Below are 13,684 nucleotides of genomic sequence, written 5' to 3'. Positions count from 1 at the left end.
TCGATTACAAAGTGGTTTTTAATTGTTATGGTCCCCTTTGCAGAGGGTTGCGTCCTGTTGTCGCAGTGGCCACGCAGATGCCTCGAGGAGGAACAGGCATCCAGAAGCCCCACTGCCTCTGATGCATAGGTAGCCGTCCTGGCTAGGAGCCCCCGGCTGCCACGAATTTATCCAATCCTCTTTTAAAGGCCACCCCAAGTTGGTGGCCATCACTGCTTTCTCTGACGAGCGAGTTTTCCAGAGTTTTAACAACTTCGTGAAGAAAAGTACATTTCTTTATTATATGTCTCAAATCCTTCCGCGTTCAGGTTCAGAGGACACCTTGCAAGTTCTACTGTTTCTCCGTGCCATGCATCAGTTTTTGAGCTTCTGTTCTGTCACCTACAGCTCATCTTTTTTCTAAATTAAAAAGTCCCAAACGCCACAACCTTTCCTCATGGGAGAGTTGCTCCACTCCTTGATCTTTTGCCCTTTACTGAATCTTTTCCAACTCTCTAATAATATCACCCTTCTTCAGGCGAGGTGACCAGAACTACACAGTATTTCAGATGTGGTTGCACCATAGATTTGTGTAATGGCATTATGATATTGGCAATTTTATTTTCATTTTTGATATGGAATGGATAAGGGTATTATATCTGACTGTGTATTTTACCTCTGGTGTTTCCTACGGGGTATGTTGTGTATGTGGATGTTAATGGAAATCCAAACTACCAACGGCTAATTTTGTATCAAATGCCATGCTCTACAAGTGATGCAAAATCATGTTGTCCCCCTTCCCCAAGATTTGTTACCAATATTTTCTCACAAAATTATGTAAGGCCACTACACCCTCTCCTCCTAAATGTAGGAGACGTATCTTTATAGGGTCAAGTATGGTACGGGGTAGGGAATGCTTATAGTATTTTATACTCCTTTAAATTCCAAGGGCAGCCTAAAGAATCATCATCATCTTTGGAAAGAGTTCTAGAGACTTTACCATGTCTGTTTAGATCTGTTTATTTGTTTCTCATATACAGGTTGAGCAGGCTAACATACTCATACAAATAATATTAATAATTAAGAGCTACAACAGTCCCCGAAAGCAACAGCTGTCCCCATAACTGCTTCTGTCAAGCTAGCTGCAAAAATTCTAAGGCATTCTCCAGCCAAAAGTCAAACCTGAGAAGCAATATACGTTCTGAATTGCCAGATAGTCAGCATTTCTTGTTTGTGGACCATACTTTGACAGGGTTGAGCCTGTAAGAGCTCTTGAAGGCAGCTCCTATCCTGCATAGGGATGTAGGGGATATCTAGATAAAGGCTGGTTGCAATATAGAGATATGACTCTATGTCTCATTTTCCATATGAAGTCATGGCTTTTAAGTTTGGTTTTGTTAAGTGGTGAAGAAACATAGGAGATAGGCGCTTATTAAGACTTAAAAAATATGTGTGTGAGCACACAACTATACCAGTTCTATCTCAGGCTGGCCTGCTATGAGTTATCAGAAATAGCCGTCAGTGCATTGACCACAATCCGTATACAGTAGTTTCTTGTACCAAGATCCTCAGTAACATGGCCTACTTTAAATCAAGTTCTTGTATCCAAATCTTCCACCTACATCAGCTATTGGATGCATGGGGAAGGGCTGTTCTGCAGAAGGGGTAGATTCAAGAGCTAATATAAAGTAGGACTATGTGTGGTTGTTTGCAGTTAAAAGATTGTTTGGCAGGACTGGGATGAGGAAAATGGCCCTCCAGCTGTCACTAGACTACAACCACCATCCTTGACTGCTGGCTGAGGCTGATGGGAGGGAATTTGGAATCCCAACCACATCTGGAGAGTCACACCTTCCCTATCCCTGACTTAAGGCTACAGAAGGTGCCTGCTCCCCTAGTCCTTATGGATAACCTTATTGGATCAAGACTGGGGCAAGGAGGATAAGTCAGGTGTCACCTTTGTGGAGATGTCTCCAAATTCAGGCTGCCTCACAGGTTAAAATTGGAGAATGCACGAGAGATTGAAGCTGAAGTAGTGCCCAGGCCCTCTGCTGTAAAGCACCCAGCCTACACTAGACCTTTTCTTCACTACCTACTCTGGTCTTATTTTCATGTCCACATATTTATAAGAGTAATGATAACCCTTCCCAGCAGCCCAGTTGATGCCATTGGCATAAGAGCTGTGTTCGCCTTTGAGATAGAGCCCATTGAGGTTAGAATGATGACAGTCCCCATACCACCATGCACCTGTGTAGACTTCTGCGCAGCTGGAGACACTGTTGTCATTATCTTTGTCCCGTGTTGAAAATGGCATGTTGTCGTGCACAGATAGAGAATCTCCTGGGGAGGTGGAATGTAAAGGCAGGTCTTGAATTTACTTGGCATACATAAGGAAGGCTTCTTTTTTATACAAGGCACAGGTGGGATCTGCAACAAATTGTTGCAGTACATCCTCATTCTGTAACAGGAGTGCTTCTATTTTGGGGTCCCAGGTAGCCAGCCACGCCTCCCTCTGGGAGACTGTAAAATAAATTGTAACAGGCCAATGCAACCTCGCCTCAGTTTTCTATTTTTTAACATTCCAAGGCACCTGGTGATCACCAAAATCCACTCCCTACACCTCTTGCCTTCCATTGGACTTCATAGTTATGGTGCCTGCTGCAGTGCCCCAAACGCTCTGCGCCCCATGCGACCGAACCAGTCATGCTCCCCTCAGTCCACCTTTGCTGAGCTCATTACTAAGAGGGAGTGACAGAGACTCTGATTAGATACACAAAACTACTGAGACATGGGTCGGAGGTAGAACCAACAGCTTAGATACAGTCTTACATAGCACTGAAGGATAAACTCTTGTGGAATATGGTATCTAGGTCAAAATAATTTGCATAAACATGATAAATGTTTGACCACTGATGAAAGAACTTGCCCATCTTACTAGCTGAGGAGACCCAATGTGGTTCTCCCAGTAACTCACCCATGTCACCACTGGAGTAAGAGCCCAGAGTCAATGTGTAGTTGTCATTTTCACTCAGGACTTTGAAGCTTGTATACAGGGCAAAAGTTCTGACTTTGGCAAAATCCTCGGCATCGATCCTCAGTTGGTGTGCCCCTAATCAGAAACACAAAAAGTCACTAGAAGCATGAAGTGGGTTTGTTGCACAAGCCCTCCCAATCATCTATTATTATGCAACCTGAATTTGCTAGGATGTGATTGAATCCCACCCCATAGTCAGTCTGGAAGCACCCGGATAGGGTTATCGGAGTCGAGAGAGGACAGGAATACCTGTAGCGAAAGGGAGCCTTTTGGTAAATATGGGTTCTTTTCACAGGAGATGCGAAGGCACATGATGATGCTAAGGCACATGAGTTCTATACTCCAATCATCAACTGGACACACAAAAGCTGCCTTACCCGAACTAGTGAGAACATGGATGTTGTCGTTGCCCAGCCAGAACTCAGATGCTCGGTTCCCAAACCCCTTCTTGTAGGACTCCCAACCACGATAGAAATCTACTGATCCATCCTGTCTCCTCTGGAACACCTGGGAAGATGACAGGCCAAGCTTTCTCTTGAAACCGTACTTTTCAGAAACAATCAAAGCTTTTTTTTCTTTTACAAGCCTTTCTAGATGGATGAAAAGGTCTCTGCCTCAGGTATTCATTTTGTATTGTTATTAGTGCTGGTGGATAGGTGTGGCTCGGGGACAGTTCTGAGGGCCAAATGGAGAGGCACGGAAGGCCACATTTGGCCTTCAGGCTAGAGTAGAGGCAGCCTGTCCATGAGGCAAGGTGAAGTAGCTGCCTTGGTGGTGGAAGCCGAGGAGGCAGTGCCCCTGCAGGCACCCCGCTGCTGCTGCCAGACATAGTGCTGCTTTCAGGTGAGATCTTGTCTCTTCAGCTTTTCAGGTAAGGGGGAGGGAGGTGACATGGTAGCACATTCATATTTCACCTTAGGCAATGAGTGGGATGTGTGACGGCCCCTGGGCTGGAGGTTCCCTGTTCCCACCCTAGAGCTTCTCACAGTTTGGAATGTGAGTTCCAGCCATGAATATCTCTGTAGGCCTCCTATGTAGTGTTAGGTGGATTTGCTGGGTTGTTTCATCCTTCGTAAAACATAAATAAATACATGTACATGGAGGAGGGCTGCTATTGGTGACCTACAGTCGTGACAGAAATGGGCTTAATCTCCAGAATCACTCAGCCCTTAACTACAATAGCAATACCACCAAAAAGCCCAGCTTTTTCTGTGACATCTCTTTGGCCAGTGATGAAGACTAATTTAATCCCCAGTGACCCATCTTATTGCATTCAGTATAGTGAGATGCCATACAGTTTTACTGCTGTTCATGTTTAACAAGCATCTATTTCCAGAATTGTTCTAAGCGTCTGTCAGGGAACTGCCATCAGTGCCGGAGGGAGAGAGCGAAAGCCAGAGGGATTCCAGAGAGCGTCCAGGGATTGGGAGGAGCAGCCCATCTTCTGGGGAAGAGAATCAGCGTAGCGCCAGTGGGGAAGGGGGGCAGATGGGGGAAGCGGCGAGGCGGTCCCATGACTCCTTGCCCGGGACCAGCGGGGAGAGTAGGGGTCCTCTGCTGCCCACGCCCTCCTTGCGCAGAAGGCTTTCGCGCAGAGAGAGTAGGAGGAGACTAGGCGTCAAAGAGCTTCTTTGCTGGAAGAAGTTTAAGAAACGCCCACTGATGGATTCTGCCAGCGATTGAGTCAGCCACGGGTGAGTGGCTGTCCGGACAGAAAAGGTTCACTTTGGCAACCCAGCCAGGTGTTTGCACCCAGCCGGGGAGATACAGCTGGCTTACGCATGAGCAACCCCTAGAACCATTACAGGGCCAATGGAAATGACATAGATTCCTCAGGCACAGTGTGAGCACCATGGTCATACTGTTCTTTCTAGAGCAGGGATGGGGCATCTGTGGCCTTCCTGGTGTTGTTGGACTCCAAATCCCATCAGCCCCAGCCAGCGTAGCCAACAGTCAGGACCCACCTTGGTTGTGAGTCCTAGAAGACCTTTTCCACTTGGCCTGGGAGAGGGGGCCCTGACTGACTCCAGCTTCAAAAGGTTAAAAACAGGCTCTTGGGCTGGGATATTGTTTAGGGGGGTTGTTGTGGGGGGTTTGTTGCTGTTATTGATATATTTGTATCTTCTTTTTTTTTAGATCTTACGGTTTAGGTGGAGATTGTTTCAATTTGTGTACTTCAAGATGCTCTATTTATTGTTGATGACTACCTTCGTTATATTTGTAATTATGTAATTGCTTTCATGTTGTAAGCTGCCTTCAGCATGGTTTGAACACTGGAAAGGCAGCACGCAGATAAAATGATGGATGTATGATGGGAATTGTAGTCCAGCAACATTTGAAGGGCTTGTTTTAGAGTAGGCATCCCCAAACTCAGCCCTCCAGCTGTTTTGGGACTGCAATTCCCATCATCCCTGACCACGGGTCCTGTTAGCTAGGGGTGATGGGAAGGTGTCCCAAAACAGCTGGAGGGCCGAGTTTGGGGATGCCTGTTTTAGAGCTATCAGGCAGGTTGCACAGGGGCAGCAAGACTCACCAGCCAGCCTCCCCCATCAGTCTCCATGTCGCAGAAGACAGCCAGTGTTTTCTTAGCTGTGGGGAAGACGGTGTACCACCCACTTAGGGTCTCGCCCTGGTCTAGAAGCTCTTTGCAGTTCTTGGCTCTTGGGCCTTCTTAAAAAACAAGGAGATTTTTTTAAAAAAACTTTTATTTTGCTTTAAACAAGTACATATAAATATAGACAACCAAAATTACAAAGGAAAATTCCTTAATAGTAATGAAAAAAAAACTTTTAAAACTACAAAAAATATCAAAGTACATGACACAGAACATAAGCAACTATGGAAAAGATAAAAGAAAAGAAAATAGAAAAATAGAAAAAAAATAAAAATAAAAAGGAAGATGAGCCAAAGCAGGAAGGCTCATCTATTGTACACTTCCGTCACGCTCACAACAGATCATTATTCTTATCAATTGTCTCTATCTGCATTCCAAAGGAATCCCTCATCTTGGTATCAGGGAACATTTCTCTATGCGGCATCATTCTAAACATAGCCAGATCTTTCTTGCTGAGCCCTTGTCCCCTAAATAATTATTTAAACATTCCCATTCTTCTTTCACCAAATTTTTAGGTTTATCTCTTATTGCATCTGTCAGCTTTGCGAGCTCCAAGTACTCGCACAATTTGACTACCCATTCCTCTTTAGTGGGTGTATTTTTATCTTTCCAGTGTTTTGCCACTATAACCCTTGCTGCTGACGTTGCATACATAAATAGCCTAGTTTTGTTTTTGGGAATATTATCTGAAACCATTCCTAGTAAAAATTCTTCCGGTTTCTTGCTAAATGTAGTTTTTATCAATCTCTTTATCAAAAAACAAGGAGATTTATGTCAGGCCGACAAGCCATCTGATGAGCAGATGCCTTTCACTGACTTGTGCTTAACTCCCACTGAAGAGATGTGAATAGCTGCTATCTTGTAATCTCAAAGGCTAATTGCCACTATATGGATTGTGTGGGTAGGCATGCATGTATGCACACCTAGGCTGCGTACACACTCTACCTTGCAGCACATTCAAAGCACATTATTTCCCTCAAATAATTCTGGGCACTGTCTTCTGTTAAGGGCTGCTGGGTATTGTTACTCTGCAAGGGGTCAACTACAGTGCCCAGAATTCTTTGAAGCAAATCAGACCATTAGTCCATGTACCGGTAGTTCAGTATTTTCTACATCACCCATCTCCAACCTGGTGCCCACCAGATAGTTTGGACCAACTTCCATCAGCCTCTGCCACGATGGTATATGTATGATCAGAGATGATGGGAACAGTAGTCCAAAACATTTGAAAGGCACCAGGTTGTTGGAGGCTGATCTACAGTGACTAGCATATGCTCTTTTCTGGAAAAAGAGTCTTTTCCAGGCTTACCTGGAGATGCCAGGGACTGAACCTGGGGCTTTTCACATGCAAAGCAGGTGTTATGAATTATGGCCTGTGCACAAATTAGGAATGTAGGAAGCTGCCTTATCCCAGGTCTGACTATTTGTTCCTACAGCCCAGTATTTTCTATTAAGCTTCCCAGAGCCTTGGGCACAAAGCCCTTCCTTACATACTTTGCATTGTCAGTTAATGGTGATTTACATTCATGATGGGATCAGGGCAGTAAAACAGAATCCTGCTTTCAGTACCAATTCTGTGAATGTATTGGTTTATTTTCTGTACTGGTTTTGTTGAGCTTCAGCTCATGAGTGCCCCTACAATGTGGCACTGGGAAAGCATAGCAAAACAAACAACCAGAAAGATGTATGGACAAGTCAATCAGCAATGACTATTGTTGTTGTTAGGAGGCCCCTGTTCCCCTCACAGAGCTACAATTCTCAGAGTGGTATAGCAATAAACCCATCTTCCCAGGGAACTCTGGGAACTGTAGCTCTCTGAGGGGAATAGGGGTCTCCTAACAACTTTCAGCACCTTGAGCAAACTACAGTTTCAGGATTCTGTTTATGGTGGTGTGATCCTGCTTTAAATGCATTGTGCAGATAGGGCATAATCGTGGCTTGGATGAGGAAAGGCTCTACCTTGTTGCTGGGAGCTGCCTCCGCAGTCCGAAGCACAAGCTTCTCCTATAGGGGGTGGAAAACAAACAGCCTTTGGTTAGTGAGGTCAGTGTGAGGGTCCCATGTAGCTAGAACTCACTTCAAATGCAGTAAAGGAAAGAGTTTAACCACAAACTACAAGAAAGAAGATTCCACCTAAACATTAGGAAGAACTTCCTGACAGTAAGAGCTGTTCGACAGTGGAATTTGCTGCCAAGGAGTGTGGTGGAGTCTCCTTCTTTGGAGGTCTTTAAGCAGAGGCTTGACAACCATATGTCAGGAGTGCTCTGATAGTGTTTCCTGCTTGGCAGGGAGTTGGACTCGATGGCCCTTGTGGTCTCTTCCGACTCTATGATTCTATGATTCTACAACCCTGGCTTCAGACCACATGCTAAGCCAGACCTTGCCTTAGCGGTTGTGCTGTGCTGAGTTTAAAGGAGCAGGGAGGCACAATCTTCTCCTGAGAAACAACACGTTCATGTGTTTGGCTAAACCATGGTTTGGCTTAGTGTCACCTGCAAATGCGAACCCATTTATTTATTTACTGCCATTTATGAATCGCTTCCCATAAGGTATCTCAAAGCAATTTCACAGCAAAAGCACAAACAATAACGACAATTAAAAACGGTTCCAGATATAAAAACAAGTTCACATGTGAAAAGAATCTTAAAATCAAGATGTGACATTCAGCACGTGATTGGTCCTTGTGTGCTAGTGGATCCTGCTGCACCCACTTTATTTAGTAAATAACTGCAGGGCTGTGAACAGTTTAGATTGGGACCACCACAGGGCTGGAAGGCTTTAAAAGAAATTCTAATCCTTTCCCCACCTCATCTTCTTGTTTATCTAAATATTTCACTCTTCTTCTCTTTACCTCTTGTTATAACTTACGCTGCTATAACTACTCACACCCTGCTAGGTTAACTATCTTGTTATAATGATTTTTCATATATTCTATATATAACTTCCATTCTTCCTTAAGTTTTTTGTCAACTCTATTTCTTATTCTATTTGTAGAATAGCCGCCAACTCCAACAATTTGTGATGCCACTCATCTTTTGTTGGCGCTGCGTCTGTTTTTCACTTTTGTGCCAGTAAAATCTGAGCAGCGGTGGTAGCATATGGCAACAGACTCATTTGATTCTTTGGGGCTTCAGATGTTGTTATGCCCAGGAGGAAGGGAAGGATCTTGTAAACATTTTTTTGAGCTCGTTATAAATTGTTTCCCAATATTCTTTAATCACACTGTAAGACCACCACATGTGGTAACTTGTTCCTACTTTTTTTGTGTTTTTTTTACACTTCCAGCATTTATCACTCTGTGATTTAAACATCTTTGCCAACCTATTTGGTGCCAGGTACCACCTGTGAACCATCTTTAGATTGTTTTCCTTTAAAGTATAGCATGAAGGAAATTTCAAGTTGTTTGGCCATAGATGTTCCCATAAGTTTAAATCAATATTGTGTCCCACATCCCTAGCCCAACTAATCATAGATGACTTGACCAACTCCTCCTTTGTCTCCCACTCAAGTAATAATTTGTACATTTTAGAAATAATTTTAACCTTGGAACCTAATAAATCCCTTTCGAATTGTGATCTCTGGTCTGCAAAACTCTCTTTTTTAAAATCTAGCTTAAACCTAGCATTGAGCTGATGATAACTTGGCCAGACCATCACTTTAGAAGCAGTGATGCTTTTGAATGGCAGTTCCCAGAAGCCACTGGGTTTCCCACAAGCACCTTGGTGGCCACTGAGAGAACAGGGTGCTGGACTAGATGGGCCATTGGCCTGACCTGACAGGCTCTTCTCAGGTTCTGTCAAGGTTCTTGAACCCCTTGACAGTCCTGATCTGGATCTCTCTCCCTGTTCTTGCTGTCTGCATGGGGAGTGAAATTCCCATTTATACCAAAGAAAAAAACAGCAAGTCCAATGCAGACTAGAACCATGGTTATGGTGAAGGGTTAAATCCCTCTCCACCTTGTGCTGCAGTCCTAATCAAGGGCGCGTGCACACACACAACCACCATCAATTTTGTAAAGAAAAAAACAAACCAGGGCCTATCCTACACTTAACATCCTATCCACAGAATTTGAAGAAATGCCTCTTGTACCTTTGTCTCCTTTGGGTCCAGCTTTTCCATGCTCTCCAGGGGAGCCCTTCTCACCTGAATGAAAGAGAAGGGTTTTATCTCAGTACGGTATTTAAGTGGAGCATTTTTAAACCTGCTCTTCAATTGAAAAGTCTCCCAGAGCAGCTTTCACACAATCAGCTAAAACAACACAGTCTCTGCTCACAGGCTCAGCTCACACCCTAAAAGAGGCGACACAAAAGGAAAACAGGAGGGAGGAAGGAAGAGGGGGGTGGAAAGCAAACTCAGGCATCAGTTCTTAAATAGTAGCTCATATAAAGATCAGCAGGGATGAAAAAGCCCTAGATTAATTGGGGGCCAGCATACTTGAAGTAGCGCCTCTCCCAAGAATATACCAGTCCTAGTTTTGAGATCTGCCCTGCTAGTAGTTCCACCCAGTGCTGTTTTCTAAAAAAATGTTTAGGGGTACTCTCATTTTCCTACTCCTATTGAAATACTGCCCCTCAATGAGGCCAAACTTAGATTCACAAAATGTTTAGGGGTATGCGTACCCCTGTGTACCCCAGAAAAAAGCACTGGTTCCACCTTTAACTGTGGCTCGTGTCACAGTGACTCATAGCAGGGCCTTCTCAGTCACGGCTCCCTAACTGTTGGAATCCCCTCCCAGCAGAGATGCATTATCTCCCCGCATATCGGAGCTGGGAGTCAAACAAGATCAGGAGGGCACAGCATTGGCCACCCAACAACCCCACACTGAGACCGAACAGAGGAGAGTAAATGAGCCATTCTGAGTTCATTTTGAAGCAAGAAATTCTGGAAAGGGGAAATTATCGCTACAGAAGGGTTTAGTCCAACTGGTGTGCCCCATCTTTTGAGGGGTGCTACTTTTGATGGTGACTGTGCTAAGCATAAACAACAGAAGAGTCCAGCTGGTTCTACATCTGTGAGGTTTAGTGGTTGGAGTGCCAATCTAGAACCCGGGCGACCACAGTTGAAATCCCCATTTCACCATGCCTACTGGGTGACCTTTTGGGCAGTCAGTGCCTCTCAGCCTAGTTTATTTCACAAGGTTAATGTGGGGATTAAATGAGGTGGGGGAGAAACAGGGATGCCACCTTTAGCACCTTGGAGAAAGAGGTGGGATAGAAATGCAAACAATAGCAACACTGCAACTGGGACATGCAAGGGCGAGTGGCCTTCTCCACCTGGATATTGATGGGGTCCTCTTACCAGGGGGCCCCAGAGGACCAGGATCTCCCTTAGCTCCAGGTGATCCAATTGTTCCCGGTATGCCAGGGATCCCAGGAGTCCCAGGCTGGCCTTGGAAAAATAATTTCTTGTCTGGCCCACACTCAGACAGCCCCTTTAGCTCTGGAAAACAAAAATGATGCAGTGATTCAAACAGGGTTCTAGGGCCACAGCTTTCTGAGAACTTGACAGTCACAAGGCGAAGTTTTCTGTTTCCCAGCAGGATGCTGTGCATTCAAGATCAGGAGCCATTCAAGGTCAGAACTGCCCCTACACTCCAGCACAACTTGAGAGCCACTTTCCCTTCAAGTTAACCTGCTAGGGGCCACATTTCGGGGGTGGGCAGAGCAATGAATGCGAATTGTACCTTTGTAGGGTAGCTACTTTGTACACATGCTCACAGATCCCTCTTGATCCAGGCCAATTGGTACTTATCTTGAAGTACACTTTTCAGCCAGGCCAAAACTCTCAAGAAAGGTGCAAGGCAGGACTGGTGGGGGGTATTGCCTAATACAGCATCTCTTTGTTATTCAGGTGCAGGTGTCCTTGACTGTACCTATGCACTGAAATTCAGTTTCGGGCTAGATGCTTTTGTTTTACAGGACCAATGCAAGGTGTTAGCGTTTAAAGCCCTAAATGAATCAGGCCACAAATACTTGAAAGACCGCCTTCTTCACTACAGACCTCCCTGGGTATTTAAGATCAGCAGAGGGTCCCCTCTTGCTTGTTCCACCACCCTCAAAAGCTGAGGGGTGGCTGCCCAGGAGAAGGCACGATGTCACAGCCCCCAAGTTGTAGAACTCTCTCCCCACAGAGTTGCATTCACTACACAGTTTTGGGGGAATGCTGGAGAGGCAAATTTCACATGGGAGAAGCATATTTTCAGGATCCAACCTTTTTTAATGATTGTATTTTTTTGGTAACTTCCTTTTTAAAAAAATACTGTGTTGGTATCATTCAGATAATCATACAATATCCTGGAATTATCTGTTTGTGCATCCTGGGTTTTGGAATTCCACCCGTACAATTCACTGATTCTATGCTGTGTTTTAAATTGTAGCAACCCAACCTAGGATCTCAGGGTGATGTACAGGTAATAATATAATTTTTATTTATGAGGGCTCATCAATTCCATCCCAAAAGCTTGTCAGCTGACCACAACACTACTGCCTCAGCTACAGGGCAATTGACAGGTACTGCTAGTTTTAATTTCGGTGAAGTCACTGCAAATGGACTCTGACATGTCAAACAAGCCTTGTTGAGATCATACCCTTCAGTGTGTGACAGATGAAATTAGGGACACTTCTAGATATGCCCAGTGGGTAGATCCTGGTGAATCACTGGGCAGAGCCAGAGCATCTTAGCTACCCCCACCCAGGGCAATTAAGGATGTGCCAGACCTCAGCCTGCAGCATTCTAGCATCAGGGTTGTGCCCATGCAAAACAATGGAATTAAAGATGCTCTGGAGACAAGGATTCTGAACCATGTTAGCAAGACTGGTTGTTGGCTATTCACTCTGGAGAAGTAAAGGGGTAGCCAACCCCCAGCTCAAGAATCTGATCCATCCACCACCAAGCAAAGTTTATTTGCACTCTCTCATTTTGCAGTGCTGTGTGCATGCACACACGTGCACCTACACACAAAACACAGTGCTATCTATACAGAGAGACTGATGGGGATGGAAATCACCCCATTACCAGTCCTCAGATAAATCAGCTAAGGAAAGAATGTAGCTCAGTGGGGCAGCACCTGCTTTGCATGCAAAAGGTCCCAGGTTCAGTCTCCAGCATCTCCAGGTGTGGCTAGGAGAGACTCCCTGCCTGAACCCCCATAGAACATCTTTGAAAACAAGACTGAGTTAGATGGACCAATGGTCTGTCTTGGTTTAAGGCAGCTTCTGTCATCACAGAAGAGCCCAATGAAGGCTGCTGCTGAGCATTTGCCATTTCCACAAACACCTCTTGCCCCCTTCCAAGTCACACTCACGTGCACAGCAGCTAGGTTCTGGGTCCTCTGCCAAGCCTCCCTTTATAGATGCAGCAATGAAGGTCAACTGAGTTAAGAAAAGGCTCATCCAGGGTGCCATCTTGTCCTTTGGCAGCCGCCTCCGGTGCTCATCCAGCCACTTTTTAAAGCTAGGACTGCTTTGTCCCTTAAATGCTTTCCATTGCGCAAGCAGGCGGAACGAGGCGGAGAATACCAAAGTCCTCCCAGTTGCGTAATCAATCAGTGTTCCTGGGTCTGCCTATCACAATGGAAAAACTAAGTGTAAGTTGGCAAGTTTGCACCACTTGAGGACCCTCCAAGGAAACCCTTATAGCTTTAAAAACACTTACTTGTGAAATACTCTCTTATCAGCAAAATTCCCACAGGAAATGTCTGTTTTCTGCTTTCTCTCTGCCAAAGTCATGCTTTTTTGATAAACCAAATGGGTATTTCAGAATTTCCTCTAGGGAATTTCCCAAGAACTGCATCTGGAGCTGCTATATGGGCTGTCTCAAAAGGCTATTTTTCATTTCAAAATGCCATGTATAAATTAAGTTAGATAGATCTTAAGAAGAAACACATATACTTAAAAAACCAAGTTTTTGAAATGAAGTATCACAACCGTCAGGAAGGCAGCTGGGGTGTGTGGGAAAGAGATGAATTCTTGACCTCTCTGGTTCTAGCCAATCAGTACTATGCATAGCTGGCTTTTGTTATAGGCAGACAGGAGCAGCTTCTCCCGAGTGTAGTCCTG

At 44.8% G+C, this 13,684-nt stretch overlaps 1 protein-coding gene and 1 long non-coding RNA gene across 5 annotated transcripts; one reads left to right on the top strand and one right to left on the bottom strand.

The window, feature by feature from the left end:
• Positions 1 to 987: 987 nt before the first annotated feature.
• On the bottom strand, positions 988 to 13,094 carry LOC307221596 (ryncolin-3-like). 4 transcript variants are annotated; one of them, XM_079986247.1, is made up of 8 exons: positions 12,931 to 13,089; positions 10,926 to 11,066; positions 9,717 to 9,770; positions 7,587 to 7,631; positions 5,547 to 5,683; positions 3,391 to 3,520; positions 2,954 to 3,088; positions 988 to 2,319 (listed from the first exon to the last, which is right to left on the bottom strand). In XM_079986247.1, the coding sequence occupies exons 1-8, from the start codon at positions 13,028 to 13,030 to the stop codon at positions 2,072 to 2,074; spliced, it is 990 nt and encodes a 329-aa protein (XP_079842373.1). In that variant the 5' UTR covers positions 13,031 to 13,089; the 3' UTR covers positions 988 to 2,071. The 4 variants fall into 4 exon arrangements, with proteins under 4 accessions (XP_079842373.1, XP_079842374.1, XP_079842376.1 ...); XM_079986248.1 differs by having other exon boundaries at positions 5,547 to 5,680; XM_079986249.1 differs by lacking the exon at positions 988 to 2,319 and adding an exon at positions 2,326 to 2,499 and having other exon boundaries at positions 12,931 to 13,094.
• On the top strand, positions 3,530 to 5,351 carry LOC307221777. Its single transcript, XR_013841503.1, has 3 exons — positions 3,530 to 4,073; positions 4,117 to 4,362; positions 4,821 to 5,351. It is a non-coding gene; the product is annotated as an uncharacterized lncRNA (long non-coding RNA).
• Positions 13,095 to 13,684: the final 590 nt, after the last annotated feature.

This window comes from Podarcis cretensis, assembly GCF_951804945.1.
Source record: "Podarcis cretensis genome assembly, chromosome: 8".
In the NCBI taxonomy this organism is placed as follows: domain Eukaryota; kingdom Metazoa; phylum Chordata; class Lepidosauria; order Squamata; family Lacertidae; genus Podarcis; species Podarcis cretensis.
This window is presented reverse-complemented; position numbering and strand designations above follow the sequence as displayed.

What these genes read in the sequence shown, in the direction of transcription:
- LOC307221596 (XM_079986247.1), bottom strand. Translation starts at nt 13,030, where the DNA reads ATGGCACCCTGGATGAGCCTTTTCTTAACTCAGTTGACCTTCATTGCT. An exon ending in AGAACCTAGCTGCTGTGCAC is followed by an intron (nt 11,067 to 12,930) that starts GTGAGTGTGACT and finishes TTTGTTTTCCAG; the next exon opens with AGCTAAAGGGGCTGTCTGAG. An exon ending in AGGCAGCTCCCAGCAACAAG is followed by an intron (nt 5,684 to 7,586) that starts GTAGAGCCTTTC and finishes TTGTTTTTTAAG; the next exon opens with AAGGCCCAAGAGCCAAGAAC.